This window comes from Zalophus californianus, chromosome 15 (assembly GCF_009762305.2).
Source record: "Zalophus californianus isolate mZalCal1 chromosome 15, mZalCal1.pri.v2, whole genome shotgun sequence".
NCBI lineage: Eukaryota > Metazoa > Chordata > Mammalia > Carnivora > Otariidae > Zalophus > Zalophus californianus.
Window position 1 is genome coordinate 12642761 of NC_045609.1, and position 14396 is coordinate 12657156.

Below are 14396 nucleotides of genomic sequence, written 5' to 3' on the forward strand. Positions count from 1 at the left end.
TTTTCTTTTTGATAAGTCCGTCTTGGAGTTTATCAATCTTTAATTCTTTTGGAGAACCAGCTCCTAGTTTCGTTGATCTTTTCTCTTGTTCTTTTGGTTTCTATTTCATTGATTTCTGCTCTAATCTTTATGGATTCACTTCTCCTGCTGGGTTTAGGCTTTATATGCTGTTCTTTCTCCAACTCCTTAGGCGTAAGTTTAGGGTGTGTGTTTGAGAGCTTTCTTGTTTCTTGAGAAAGGCTTGTATTGCTATATACTTCCCTTTTAAAAGTACTGCCTTTGCTGCATCTGAAAGGTTTTGAACAGTTGTGTTTTCATTTTCATTTGTTTCTATGATTTTTTTTTTAATTCTTTCATTTCTTGATTGACCCATTCATTCTTTAGTAGGATGCTCCTTAGCCTTCATGTATTTGCGTTCTTTCTAAATTTCCTTTTGTGATTGAGTTCCAGTTTCAAAGCATTATGGTCTGAAACTATGCAGGGAATGAGCCCAGTCTTTAGGTACCAATTGAGACCTGATTTGTGACCCAGTACGTGATCTATTCTGGAGAATGTTCCATGTGCACTCAAGAAGAATGTGTATTCAGCTGCTTTAGGATGTGAAGTCCATCTGGTCCAGTTTGTCACTCAAAGCCCTTGTTTCCTGTTGATCTTCTGCTTAGATGATCTGCCATTGCAGTTAGTGGGGATGTTAAAGTTCCCTACTATTACTGTATTATTATTGATGTGTTCCTTTAATTTTGTTACTAATTTTTGTATATAATTGGCTCCTCCCATGATAGAAGCATAAATATTTACAATTGTTAGATCTTCTTTTTATATAGACCCTTTAATTATGATATGGTGTCCTTCCTCATCTCTTATTACAGTGTTTGGCTTAAAATCCAATTTGTCTGATATAAGGATTGCCACCCCAGCTTTCTTTTGATTTCTGTAGCATGATAAATGGTTTCCACCCCCTCATTTTCAATCTGGAGGTGCCTGTGGGTCTAAAATGAATTTCTTGCAGACCGCATATCGTTGGATTTTGCTTTTTTATCCAATCTGATGCCCTGCATCTTTTGATTGGGCCATTTAGCTCATTTACATTCAGAGTGATTACTGAAAGATATGAATTTAGTGCCATGTAATACCTGTATCGTCACTGTTGCTGTATATTGTCTGTTCCTATCTGGTCTGTTACTTTTGGGCTCTCTCTTCACTTAGGATCCCTTTTAATATTTCTTTCAGGGCTGGTTTAGTAATCACAAATTCTTTTAGTTTCTGTTTGTTCTGGAAGCTTTTTATCTCTCCTATTTGGAATGACATCCTAGCTGGATAAAGTATTCTTGGCTGCATTTTTTTCTCATTTAGCACCCTGAATATATCACGCCAGTCCTTTCTGGGGTGCCAGGTCTCTGTGGATAGATCTGCTACCAGTCTTATGTTTCTACCCTTGTCCTGAGCCACTTTCAGGATTTTCTCTTTTTCTCTCAGATTTATAAGTTTCACTGTTATATGTCAGGGTGTTGACCTATTTTTATTGATTTTGAGGGGGCTTCTCTGTGGCTCTTGAGCTTGAATGCCTGTTTCCTTCCCCAGATTAGGGAAGTTCTCTGCTATAATTTGCTCCAATATACCTTCTGCCCCTCTCTGTCTTTCCTCTTCTTCTGGGATCCCAATTATTATAATATTGTTTCACTTTATGGTATCATTTATCTCTCAAATTCTCCCCTTGTGATCTTGTAGTTGTTTATCTCTCTTTTCTCAGCTTCTTTATTCTTCATCACTTTGTCTTCTATATCATTAATTCTCTCTTCTGACTCATTTATCCTAGCAGTTAGAGCCTCCATTTTTTATTGCATCTCATTAGTAGCCTTTTTTATTTCGACTTGATGAGAATTTTAGTTCTTTCATTTCTCCAGAAAGGGATTCTCTAGTGTCTTCTCTGCTTTTTTCAAGCCCAGCTGGTATCTTTATAATCATTATTCTGAACTCTAGTTCTGACATCTGACTTATGTCCATACTGATTAGGTCTCTGCCAGTCAGTGCTGTGTCTTGTTCTCTTCTTTGAGGTGTGTTTTAACGTCTTGTGATTCTTGCAGAAAGTAGTTGCTTTTCTATTTGTAGAGTTTCAGCTCTTCTTTTCTTAGATCTCTGGTTGTGTTCTCCAGTGTTCAGAATGGTTTGATAGCTATCTGGCTGAATTCCTGGGACCAGATGAAACTAAGGTCTCCTACTTCACAGTCATCTCTTACCTAATCTCCCCAGGGCACAATTTCCCACCCCTGAAATCATGACCTGAGCGGAAATCAGGAGTCATATGTTTAACCTACTGAGCCACCCAGGCGCCCCTGGAAACTATTTTTAAGTAGACATACCATCAAACATCATTATTGTTGAAAAGTTCATTTCTAAACTTTTATCTTACTTGCATCTATTTAACTCTCTCTTTCTGAACAATTACATTTAGATCCATCATGAAAATGTCACAAGACCTTAAACTGCTTTAGTGATATCTTAAGGTATCTTTTTTACTGACAAGCTCTGTAACAGAGGTATCAGGAGCTTCTTTGACTTTTAGTAAACCTATGTGGAATAAAAGTATTATATTTAATGCTGATAACTCTAGAGACAAGCTTGTTTTAGTTAAACCAATGAACTTAAACTAGCTTTTATTTATCAAAGATTATCCTAGGTCACATAAACTTGAAAAACATTTGGGTTAGTGTCTATATTTCTGAGAGTACACTTGATTGATATAATGCGTGTCTGTCTTTAAGCCAATTAAATAGAGCTCTTTACAAATTAATTTTTGCATTACTATCTGGAGGTAGAAGAAGAATCCCACATTTATAACATACATACATAAACATGCAGACAAATGCAAACAGAGATCTCCTAGCTTTTATTTTAAAATTTTAACTGTGAGATAGATATGAAAATGCAAAACTCGCTAGTTTATGGAAGAACAGTTGGATCCAAATTTTGTTTCTGGCAGATGGAAAGTTTACCTGGTCAGATGGCAGGTGGCTAAAGCTTTTTAGTAATATTTGTGGAAGAGACTTAGAATTTGTATTTGTCCTTAACAAGTAATCTTACAGAGGCTGTGGCCTAGATTTGGGGCAAGTGAGCTTTTATATTTTGAAAAAGCCTCCTCCTCCCCCATCTTTGTTCCTTCAGTCTCAGGGGAATGTGAGCTGTATTTTATTTACCTCTTGGGGTGTTTGTATTTCAAGGACATGGTAAAAGTTACATCTTCTAGGGACAGAGAAGGAATGCAAGTTTTCTTCTAGGAGTTTTAGGGTATATTTGTCTATTATCAGAAGTCTATTGCTATTTAAATTTTTCCTTCATTCTCTTCAAAGCGGGAGAGTTCTGTTTCCAAAGTTCTGATCTTTCACAATATCTGCAGGCATTCTGAGATGAATAGGGAGTTTTGGGGCATGGTAATGTTAGGTAGACTTTGGATTGTTTCTAGGGCTGTATTTCTGGTTTTACAAAGATTTGTAAGATAAGGACAGTTGCTCTTAATTCCGCAAACAATTGGGATGTAGCCTTAATGATATCAAGGGGCTGAACCTCCCATCTAAATACATTATCTTCAGTTTGCTTCTTTATATCAGGGGGAAGGTCTTCTACCAAGATGAAAATCAAAAGATTCTTGTGTTCTAGATTTAGAAGTGCCGGGTCTTGGGTATATTTTAGTAAATCCTTCCACAAAAGACTTCAGAATGTTTTTCTTTTCCTCTGGGTACATAGTTTCATTTTAGCTTAGGTGAGAAGGCCTAAAATCATATTCCTATCATCTCTGAATATCAGCTTCTAATTTGGCCAACTTCTGAGCATAGAGCTACTTAAAAAAATCCTTTCAAATATCTTGTCAGGTTTCAGATGACAGAAACAGTTAATATTCCTGGCATTATTGTACAAGCCCTTGGATGCAAGAGGCATCCCCAAAGAGGGTGCAAAAGATACTACCTGCCCAAGAGAACTCCCCTAGCCACTCCCAAAGATAACCAAAAGAAAGAAGGACTTAGACAATTCTCCTGAGAGCTGGCCATAGTTGATAGGACCCTAGCTGCAACACACATCTGTGGCCAAATTTTGGGGGACTCCAACCTGACACAAAACCAGATAAATAAGAAGGCAAGTAGCTATCCCCGGAAGAGAGAGTTTCAACAACCAATGGGTACCCAAAAGTAAATTCGCAAGTCATGATTCAAAGACCTAATTGCTACAAATGTTTTTGCCTGCCAATCTGAATTTGGAAAGGAAAGGACAACATGAAATTTGACCTTCCTCTCTCAACCAGGTTCTGCAGATAGAGATCTGGGAGAGCTGACTTTGGCAAGAATTCTCACCCTTTGCCGGCTTTTGCCAGTTTTCCCAGGATCCCATCTGCATGCTCTGGAGCGAGTGGGGTGTCCTAGCAGGTCATATCCTGGTCACCAGAAGCAGTAGAGCAGGAAAAATAATTTTCCCTCACTTTTCATGTTGAGTGCTTGGCTGAGACCCCTTTTTCTCTAGGATACCTCATAAATGGACAAGCTTATCTAGGTTAAAAGGTCTCCATTGTGGCCACTGTATTTCAAGATTATCTTTGCTGGGTTAACTTGTTTGTTCAACCTTAAAACAAAATTTTATTCACCCAAGGCCTCATGCTGGACCCAGTCCAGCTTCGATTGGATCCAGTCTGACCCTGGACTCAGATCTGGCAGATAGGTTTCTTAAGACTTCTTAAATCTATAGGTCCCCTCACCAACTTTTTTTCTTGAAATATATTTGTTAAAGACACTGGGTATTTGTCCTTCACAGTTCTGGATTTGGCTGATCATGTCCCTATAGTATCACTGAACATGTTCTTCTGTCCCCTGTATTTCCTGTAAACTGGTAGTTAGATCTGGAGACTTGCTTGGGTTCGGGTCATCCGTTCATATTTACGCTGACTCTTTGTTTCAGTAATTGGACCACCGTAACACATAACGTTGTGATCCTTCAGGAGGCTCATCAATGGAACTGACACAGCTTCAGGCACTATTTCTAAAACAACTGGTATTCAGGCCTTATTCTGTCTGAACCTCCCCACCCCATTTTCCGGAGGAAGTCAGGAAAGGAGAGGACTAACACACGCCAGGCAGTGTATAAGCTTTGTAGCTACAGCCGTGACCAAGGTGGATATGGTCCCAGCTTTTGAAGGGACAAACTGCCTTGTGGGGAAAGTAGTGAGAGCCAGCAGATGAGTCAGTAAAGTCATTCCACACTGTGGTCTGCACTTGCAAGGAAACAAACAGGAAGCGGGGACAGAAATGGGGGGTCCGGGAGTGAGAGAAGGGAGGAGGAGGGGTGAGCAGGAGCAGGCTCTCTTAGAGGCTGTACTTCACTGAGCCCGGAGGTGAGAGCGAGCCAGTCACGTGAATGCGTAAGGCGGGGGAGAAGGTGCTGCTGGTCGTGGGGATGGAGAGAGTGCCAGGGACCTCGGAGTTGGGATGCACGGGACATGGAGTGAGAAAGGGGAAGGAATCAAGGCTAACTCCCCAGTTTCCTGGCTTAAGCAACTGGTGCCAATGGCATGAATCTTTCAGTGGTCCCCACTCTGGTCCCCTTGGAGGTTATAGTACCTGATTCCGTCCTCCTGGCCTCCTAAGTACTTTATAGGTCCTTCCCTTCATGCTCCCTGTGCTTCCATTGGCTTGCTCAACTCTAAGAAGATGGAGGAAAGGAACAAGACGATGGGAGCATCCCATGCTTGACAGATTTGTGCAGTGGGACTGGCACCCAAATGTAAGAGCATATTGTCCAAGTTAGTCATGAATTGGTATATTTCAAACAGGCAAACACTGACCGGGGAGAAGTTTACAGCTAAGAGTCAAGTGAAGCTTTTGGATGTTCTCTCTATGACATCTATCTCTGATGTCATTTTTCATTATCACCAACAGCTGAGTTGCATGTGCCCTAGAAAAAGGGCTCAAAAATAATTTTCCAGTACTGATACTTAATGAGGGTTATGTGGTCTGTGTCCAAAGCATTTGCAGTGCTTCTCGATACTTGTCTAAAAACTCGATTCCCTGGCTAAAATTAACAAGTCAGGAAACGACAGATGTTGGCAGGGATGCGGCGAAAGGGGAACCCTCCTACACTGTTGGTGGGAATGCAAGCTGGTGCAGCCACTCTGGAAAACAGTATGGAAGTTCCTCAAACAGTTGAAAATAGAGCTACCATACGATCCAGCAATTGCACTAGTGGGTATTTACCCCAAAGATACAAATGTAGGGATCCGAAGGGGTACGTGCACCCCGATGTTTATAGCAGCAATGTCCACAATAGCCAAACTGTGGAAAGAGCCAAGATGTCCGTCGAAAGATGAATGGATAAAGAAGAAGTGGTATATATACACAATGGAATATTATGCAGCCATCAAAAGGAATGAGATCTTGCCATTTGCAACGACGTGGATGGAACTGGAGGGTGTTATGCTGAGTGAAATAAGTCAATCAGAGAAAGACATGTATCGTATGACCTCACTGATAGGAGGAATTCTTAATCTCAGGAAACAAACTGAGGGTTGCTGGAGTGGTGGGGGGTGGGAGGGATGGGGTGGCTGGGTGATAGACATTGGGGAGGGTATGAGCTACGGTGAGCGCTGTGAATTGTGCAAGACTGTTGAATCACAGATCTGTACTTCTGAAACAAATAATGCAACATATGTTAAGAAAAAAGAAAAAGAAGAAGATAGCAGGAGGGGAAGAATGAAGGGGAGTAAGTCGGAGGGGGAGACGAACCATGAGAGACGATGGACTCTGAAAAACAAACTGAGGGTTCTAGAGGGGAGGGGGGTGGGGGATGGGTTAGCCTGGTGATGGGTATTAAAGAGGGCACATTCTGCGTGGAGCACTGGGTGTTATGCACCAACAATGAATCATGGAACACTACATCAAGAACTCATGATGTAATGTACGGTGATTAACATAACAATAAAAAATTTAAAAAAACCCTCGATTCCCAATGCATTCCTTGTGATAAGAGACACAGTCCTGTGCCCAGATTCTAAATACTAAAAGACACCGGGAGTGTTTTCAGAACTGTTGGACTGACTTAATCTCACTGGAAAACAGCTTTTTAAAACTGAGTTTTCCGCGTGTGGCCTCCGTGTGATCGCTTCCCCTCAGCGGCTGATAACTGCCAGCTTCTGGTGGCTTGGGAAAATGAGCCGTTTCCCACGCCCCCACACGTCAGCCCCACTGGGATGTCCATGCGGGGAGATGTGTGACTGGGCTGGCAGGACGAGAGGGTGAGTAACGAGCTGGCAAACCTCTTTCCCTGACTCCCTTCCCCGCAGCCTGCCGGCACGCTCCGGAAAATCACCCCTGGGGCCAGGTGGTGCTGGAAATTATTTATGCCCCTGAACAACAGTTCACTGCCCAGGAAGACTGGTAAAAAGGGAGGGTTTTTGCTAAGTCCACACGTAACTCCCAGAACTCTCGTTCCTTTCCCATCCCTGGGCCCAGATGCACTCCGCCCCTTTGAACCTTTTCACCCAGTTCTTGTCCTGTTACAGGGTTTGCTTTTAAGTTCCTCTTCTTTGTGTCCGGCCAACCCCCTCCTCTCGTAATGAGGTCGGAAGGGAGTGGAGGAGAAGGCTGTGTGGGAGGAGGGGGGAGGGAAATAAGGGACTTGGAAAACCCACAGGCCTTCCAATCAACTTCTGAACGGGAAAGAGTCCCTTTTTTGCATTCATGTTCTTCAGATGCATCGCCTCTTAAAAGTGCAGACTAAGGGGCCATTTGCAAAGTCTCTCCCATTTGATTAGGGATTTTTTTTTTTTTTAATTCAGATTCTCCAAGTAAAAAGAGCACTAAAGTGGTGTTCTATATCATCAGTGGATTGTGTACTAACAAGAAGCGGGGGGGTCAAAGTTTCATTCTTAGCATGGCTTTGTAGGAGACCCAGGTACCCCCACCACCGAGTACCCTCCAACAATCAAGGGGCTCTTTGTCCCCTTCCCTTTTTCCCAAACAGTGTGGAGGTTAGCTGAATAAGAACACCAATCTCTTTTTATAGGCAGTTAGAACTGATTTCAGGAAAGCTGTGCATAGCGATTAAGAGGGCCAACTTTGGAGTCCAGCTCCCTGAGTTCGAATCCAGGGATTGGTTGCTGACATTTACTGGTAACTTTGGACAAATTTAACCTTTCTTACTTCCTCCATCAGAAAAATGTGGATAATAGTAGTTAGTATCTAGTCTTATGGAGTTCTGAGGATTAAATGTTAATAAGAGGCCTGGAACACGGTATTAGCTATTATCCTGACACATTAAACTATTCACAATAGTTAATGATATCATAATGCCCCCATTCAGATTTACTTCTTTTTTAAAAGAGATGCACTTTTAATTTATTTTACTTATTATTTTTTTTAAGTAAGATCTACGCCCAAAGTGGGGCTTGAACTCATGACCCCAAGATCAAGAGTCCCATGCTCTACTGACTGAGACAGCCAGGGTCCCCAAAGTGACTTCTTGACCCATTACTCATTGTATCATCATTTGTGTGTGTCAGTCCTTCCCCATATCCTTCTGGCTTGTGGGTTCCTTGAAGGGAGAGACTTGTACTACCCATTTTGGGACCCAAAGCACTTAGCACAGCTCTGGTATGTAACGACTACTCAGTTTGTTGGGTAAATTAGTGAAGGCTTTAATAATGGCTTAGGTTTGAGTGGTGCTTTGCACGATGCGAAGCACGCACACACGGGAAGCCCAAGACTCTAAGTTCAAGACACGTATCCAAGGTCCAGTGATGGGTATGTGCCAGAGTCAGGTCCTGTGATTCTTGCTCCCTCCACCAGGCCATCCTGCCTAGGAGAGGAGTGCTGAATTTTAAAACTCAGGATCATGTCCTTCTCCAATTCTGTTGTAGTTGACAGACTGGGGGTACCTGTGACAGCATTCTGTGCATGGAAACTCAGAGTCCCTGAGGAAGATGTTTTTCCAGCTCTCCTCCTAACTATGCTTTGTTTTGTACAGGTCACCACCAATGGTATTATTGCCATGAGTGAACCCCCAGCCAAAGAATCCCATCCGGGGTACTTCCCACCGACCTTTGGAGTAGTTGCACCTTTTCTGGCGGACTTGGACACGACAGATGGCCTTGGGAAGGTTTATTATCGGGAAGACTTATCCCCGTCCATCACTCAGCTAGCCGGAGAGTGTGTCCAGAGAGGGTTCCCAGAAGTCTCTTTCCAGCCCAGTAGCGCGGTGGTTGTCACTTGGGAATCCGTGGCCCCCTACCAGGGGCCCAGCAAGGACCCTGACCAGGAAGGCAAGGTAAGCGCTCTCCCAGGTACAAGGGAAAATAGTCAACAGGTTGGTTTTGTACACTTTGGTCTTCCTTGAAGGAAGGGAGACACTTGGGTAGGTCAAGAAGCCATCTCTAGGTCTAAAGTAACTTTTTGGGACATGCCTCTGTTTCTCCTTAGAAAAAAATAATTTCGCTCCACCATTATTTAATTTTTATAGTATTACAGAGTAGAGAGAAACTGGAAAGGGCCAAAAGCACCCCAATTAAACAGGGGATGTTCCAGGTTGGTAGTTCCCAAAGTAGGTACCACAGAACACCAGTCCTACAAGATAGTCCTTGAGAAAAAGGCCTCCCCTGGGCAGATTTAAGTTTGGGAAATGCAAAACTTTATCTCCCCCTTGGTGACTCACTCTGAAAAACCCTGCAATAAACCTGCTTAATTTTTAAAGAAAATTTAGCAGTCCCCAAACCTTTCGGCCATATTCTTTTTTCCCTCCCGAACAAGATACATTATATCCCGCAGAACACCTTTTGGGAAAGCCTGTTATGGGCCTGCAGGAAACATTTTGCTTTTTGTATCTGTCAGAGTGCTCTACTTGAAAACTGCTTAAAACCTGACATTTCTCACGTGTGTGCACTACCACTTGAGTGATGAATGCCCAGCCCCTTGTACAGAGCCCTTGCCCTGTCTTGGGCCTCATCTCCGCACACCCTTTGCCACCGCTGTATCAAATTGTTTACAATTCTCTGATCACGAACCGTCCCCCCGCCCTGGGATCTTGCATTTGCTGTCCTCTCTGCTTGCAGCGTCTTCTCCCTGACCCCTGCTACTGGTGTTGAACCCGTACTTGATCCTCTAGACTCGCACAGCCTCCTCTGCTCCCACCCTCCCACCTTCGGGCACTGCTTTCTGTGGCTTCTCTCGTGCTTGCACATGACTCCATGATAGACTCTCTCCCCCCATTTTGCAATGTTTTCTTCACATGTCAGTTTTCCCATCTAGACCAGAAATTCTCAAGCGTGGGGACCATGTATTTATAGGAAAGGTACCAACGTTGAAGGAATACTTTCTCTGTGCCTGGCTCTGCCTATTTCACACAGGTCTCCCAACATTTCTGTGAAGTACGTGGTTTTCTCTCCATCTGGCAGATTCAGAAATCCACGCTTAAGGAACTTAAGTAACATGCCCAAGGTCACACAACCCATGATGAGGAGAGCAGAGATCTGGAATCAGATCTGTTTTCTCCCAAAGCTCATGTGTTTTTTGTGTTTGTTTTTTTTCTTATTGTCTGTTGCTTGGGCTCAATAAATGTATGACAAATGATGAGTGTGGTTAATATGTTTAATGGCCGTGGAAACAAATTCTAGGGGTAAAAATTTGCTAAGTGGCATGAGATTTAGGCCACTGTCCAGAGGTACCATCTCGATAATTTTTGGCTACCCTTCGTGCAGATGATTCATTAATTAATTGGAAAATTTCACGTTGACAAAGCCTTAGAGATACTTAAGTGGAGCCATCCTGGAATACTTGGTTCTTGCTACTCTTTTAGACTAAAGGGCGAATACTGCCACCTCTGGGCTTTCTCTGTATAGTCTGGTGAATACAACAATTTAAGATCTATCGATATATTCCTGAGTAACTGAATCTCAACTCATCTTCACAGAGAAACACATTCCAGGCTGTTCTGGCCTCCTCTGATTCCAGCTCCTTTGCCATTTTCCTCTATCCTGAAGACGGTCTGCAGTTCTATACAACATTCTCAAAGAAGGACGAGAACCAAGTTCCTGCTGTGGTTGCATTCAGTCAAGGTGTACAGGGATTATTCTGGAAGAGCGAAGGAGCTTATAATATATTTGCTAACGACAGAGAATCAATTGGAAATTTGGCCAAGTATGCTTTCTTTGTTCTTCAGTAGGTTCTCCCCTTAATGATCATTTTATCATTAAGATGATCATTTTATTATTTTATAAAGGATAATATAATGGACACTAGAGAACATTACCTAAAAATGTTCCCACAGATTTAAATTTCGTATATTTTTTTTTATATTATGTAGTGCTTTTTTCCTGATGAGCTCAAAGTAATACACCCTTAGAATGAAAAGGCATCCTGTTTTTAGATGATATGCTCATTTGAAACAGTTTCTCCAATGTCCTCTGCAAGTATACAGTTAAGAAATAAACGCTATTCAAACCCTATCTCCTGCTCTAAACTCAAGGCTGAGAAAAACCTTCTCCCCCCACGTGGACTAGGGAAGAAATTCTTACAACAAAATTAGTGCTCTCTTGGGCTATTTTGTAGAATTTGGCAAAAGCGGGGAATTCTACTTTTTTCTAAAAGTAGAATCGTTCCTCTCCCATTGTGCCTTAAAAAGTGAGGAAAGAACACCCTCCCTCCCAATTTCAGATTGTCCAATTGAGTCTAAAACTCAACTGATAACCCTTATTTATCGTGCTTGCCTGTTTCCGTGGTGTGAATACTCCTTTCGTGGCCATGTTCCAGCTATGCGTGTCGTGTTGCTCAATATGGAATTGAGAAGAGAACCATTCTTCACACCATACAGATGCAGTAGACTTAAATCACTTCCAGAACATAGATAATAGTAAAATAATTCAGCGTGATGAGTTTCAAGTATTTATGGCCTTTGTTTATAATACCAGTTATGTAATTGTAAGTTTATGTGATATAATTTTTTACAGTGGCTCTGTTTAATAACTGGCTTGCAAAATTATTAAAATTCAACACCTGGCTCTCATGAGCTGGTGCTAGCAAGCCCCTGCACACCACTACCTTTCCTGGAGTCCTGGGACAGACAGATTAAGTACGCACCCTCTTCCCGCAGGGCTTTCTTGATTCCTCCTGCCCTCTCCCACCCCTGATGTTTTGCTCCGGATTCTCCACTATGTAATGTCTGTTTCTTCTTCCCCGTGTAAAAGCTGGTCATTTTACATAGTTTCTGATAGGAGCGCTTCCAATCACAGATGCAGAAGCACATTAAACATGGTGGAGAAGGAAGGAGAGATCAAGGTCATTTGACTGTGTTTTTTAGTTACACGAGGCCTTTAGAGTCTGAATCTCTCCTTTGCATTCCACTATACCCTTGGGACAGGAAAAGGTAAACTGAGACCTGTCCAAGATTCCACAGCTGATAGAGTTGGCATTTCTGATAATCCAAGTCTGTACTGTTTTCACTCGCAACACCTCTGACACCACATAGGTGGGATTTTTTTTCTTCTACCTACCGATTCTCTCACTCCCTGGACATCCCTTCGGTGTCCTACAATTCAGTTGGGTCCTGGTGCGGACAGCCCAGGGTGAGCACAGACCCCACAAGACTGCCCCCACTTCAGATGCCAGCCCTAAGTTCTAGGTACTGTACTGCACCTCTGGTCTGCCAGCTATAAATTGGGGGTTTCTGGGACCCCCCCCATTCAGGCTCTATAATTTTGCTGACATGGCTCACAGAACTCAGGAAAGCGCTTTTCTTATCATCACTAGTCTATTTTAAAGGCTACAACTCAGGAACAAATAGAAGGAATGCATATGACAAGGTATTGAAGGGAGAGGGGGCTTGAAGCTTCCATGCCGGCTCACCAACCCCAAAGCTCTCCCAGCCTCATTGTTTGGGGGTTTTTATTACATAAACATGATTGATGAACTCCTTGGCCCTTGGTGATTAACTCAGTCTCCAGCCCCTCTCCCCTTTCTGGAAGTCAGGGCGTGGGGCTGAAAGTTCCAACCCTCTAATCATGCCCAGGTCTTTCTGCCATCCAGCCCACATCCTGAAGCTCGCTAGGGTCCCAGCCACCATTCTGCCCATTAACATACGAGAGTCAGTCTTATCATGGCAGAGATTACGAGCATTTTAGGAGCCATCTGCCAGAACCAGAGACCAAGACAAAGTAGGCAGCAGGTTTCAGGCTGACACAGATCCCCAGGGCTCCTTCTGCTCGGTTAGTGGGGGTGGTTTGTGGGTTGCTGGCCTGTTTCTAAGAAGCCTGTCCTTCCTCCAGGAGCAGCAACTCGGGGCAGCAGGGCGTCTGGGTGTTTGAGATAGGGAGCCCGGCCACGGCCAGTGGTGTGGTGCCCTCCGACGTGAGCCTCGGACTGGACGACGGAGCAGAGTATGATGATGAAGACTACGAGTCAGTGACACATCTGGACCTGGAGGACGCGAGCACCACACCTTTCCCCTATGAGGCTCGGAGGAGGGGAGACCCGGGCACACACAGCGTGCCCCATGTCCTCTCCCCCCGCCGCCTGCCTACTGAGAGACTCCCCGGACCTCCCACGGAGAGGACCAGGTCTTTCCAGCCACCAGCAGAGACGTTTCCCCAACAGCACGTGCAGGTCATAGACGTGGACGAAGTTGAGGAGACAGGAGTGGGTAAGGCCATTTTCATCACGGCTGGTCTGCCCTGGGACACTTGGGTTTCCAGACAGGAGTCCTGCTGGAGGGGTCAGTGGTGTGCCCTATATGGAGGTTTGGAAGGATGAGAGCTGGGGATGTAGGGGCAGCCCTCGCAGCTGTAGGGCTTCACTGGATGGGCCTGTTGGCTTCAAAGACTCCAAGAGATCTTTGGGGATTAGGCCTGCGGTTACGGGAGGACTGCTGAGCGGGCGCTCTTTCAAGTTTCCTCTGACTCCCTTTTCGTCTGTTTTCAAGAGAAAAGTGCTTTGGAATTATTTTGAAAGTCAGATTTTCTTATTTGTGACTTCTGGGATCAGAAATATATTCACCCACCTGAAAAAACATTTTAGAAGTTTCTTTGGCTATTTACTGCTATTTATCTTTGACGTTTATTTCCTCTTGGTTTTGGAATGAGGATGGTTGATTATTTTTTCCTCCCAGGTCCTGTCAGCTTTAGAGATGGTTTGTGAAGATTTAAAAATGCAAAACAAGTAGATCCCCCAGTTTTTAAAATACAATCTTTTCTAGTCAACCGTATTCTGTTGGATTTTTGCTACGTTTTGAGGGAAAAACCATTTGAGCGCCAGCGTGCTTTGATTTGTCTTATAAAAGATGTTCACACTAAACTGAAGAACTGATTCAATTTCAGGTTGACATATAATCCGCCAACATTCACATAAATGAGATGGTCCACGCCCCTAAATGATGTT

The 14396-nt window shown here is 43.4% G+C and overlaps 1 protein-coding gene across 1 annotated transcript in view; it reads left to right on the plus strand.

Annotated features, from left to right (window-relative positions):
• NID1 (nidogen 1) overlaps positions 1 to 14396 on the plus strand; it is an 83435-nt gene that overhangs the window by 21343 nt on the left and 47696 nt on the right. The window contains exons 2-4 of the mRNA XM_027595833.2: positions 9001 to 9300; positions 10939 to 11165; positions 13289 to 13662. Of these exons, the coding sequence (XP_027451634.1) occupies positions 9001 to 9300; positions 10939 to 11165; positions 13289 to 13662 (901 nt within the window). The remainder of the gene's footprint in view (positions 1 to 9000; positions 9301 to 10938; positions 11166 to 13288; positions 13663 to 14396) is intronic.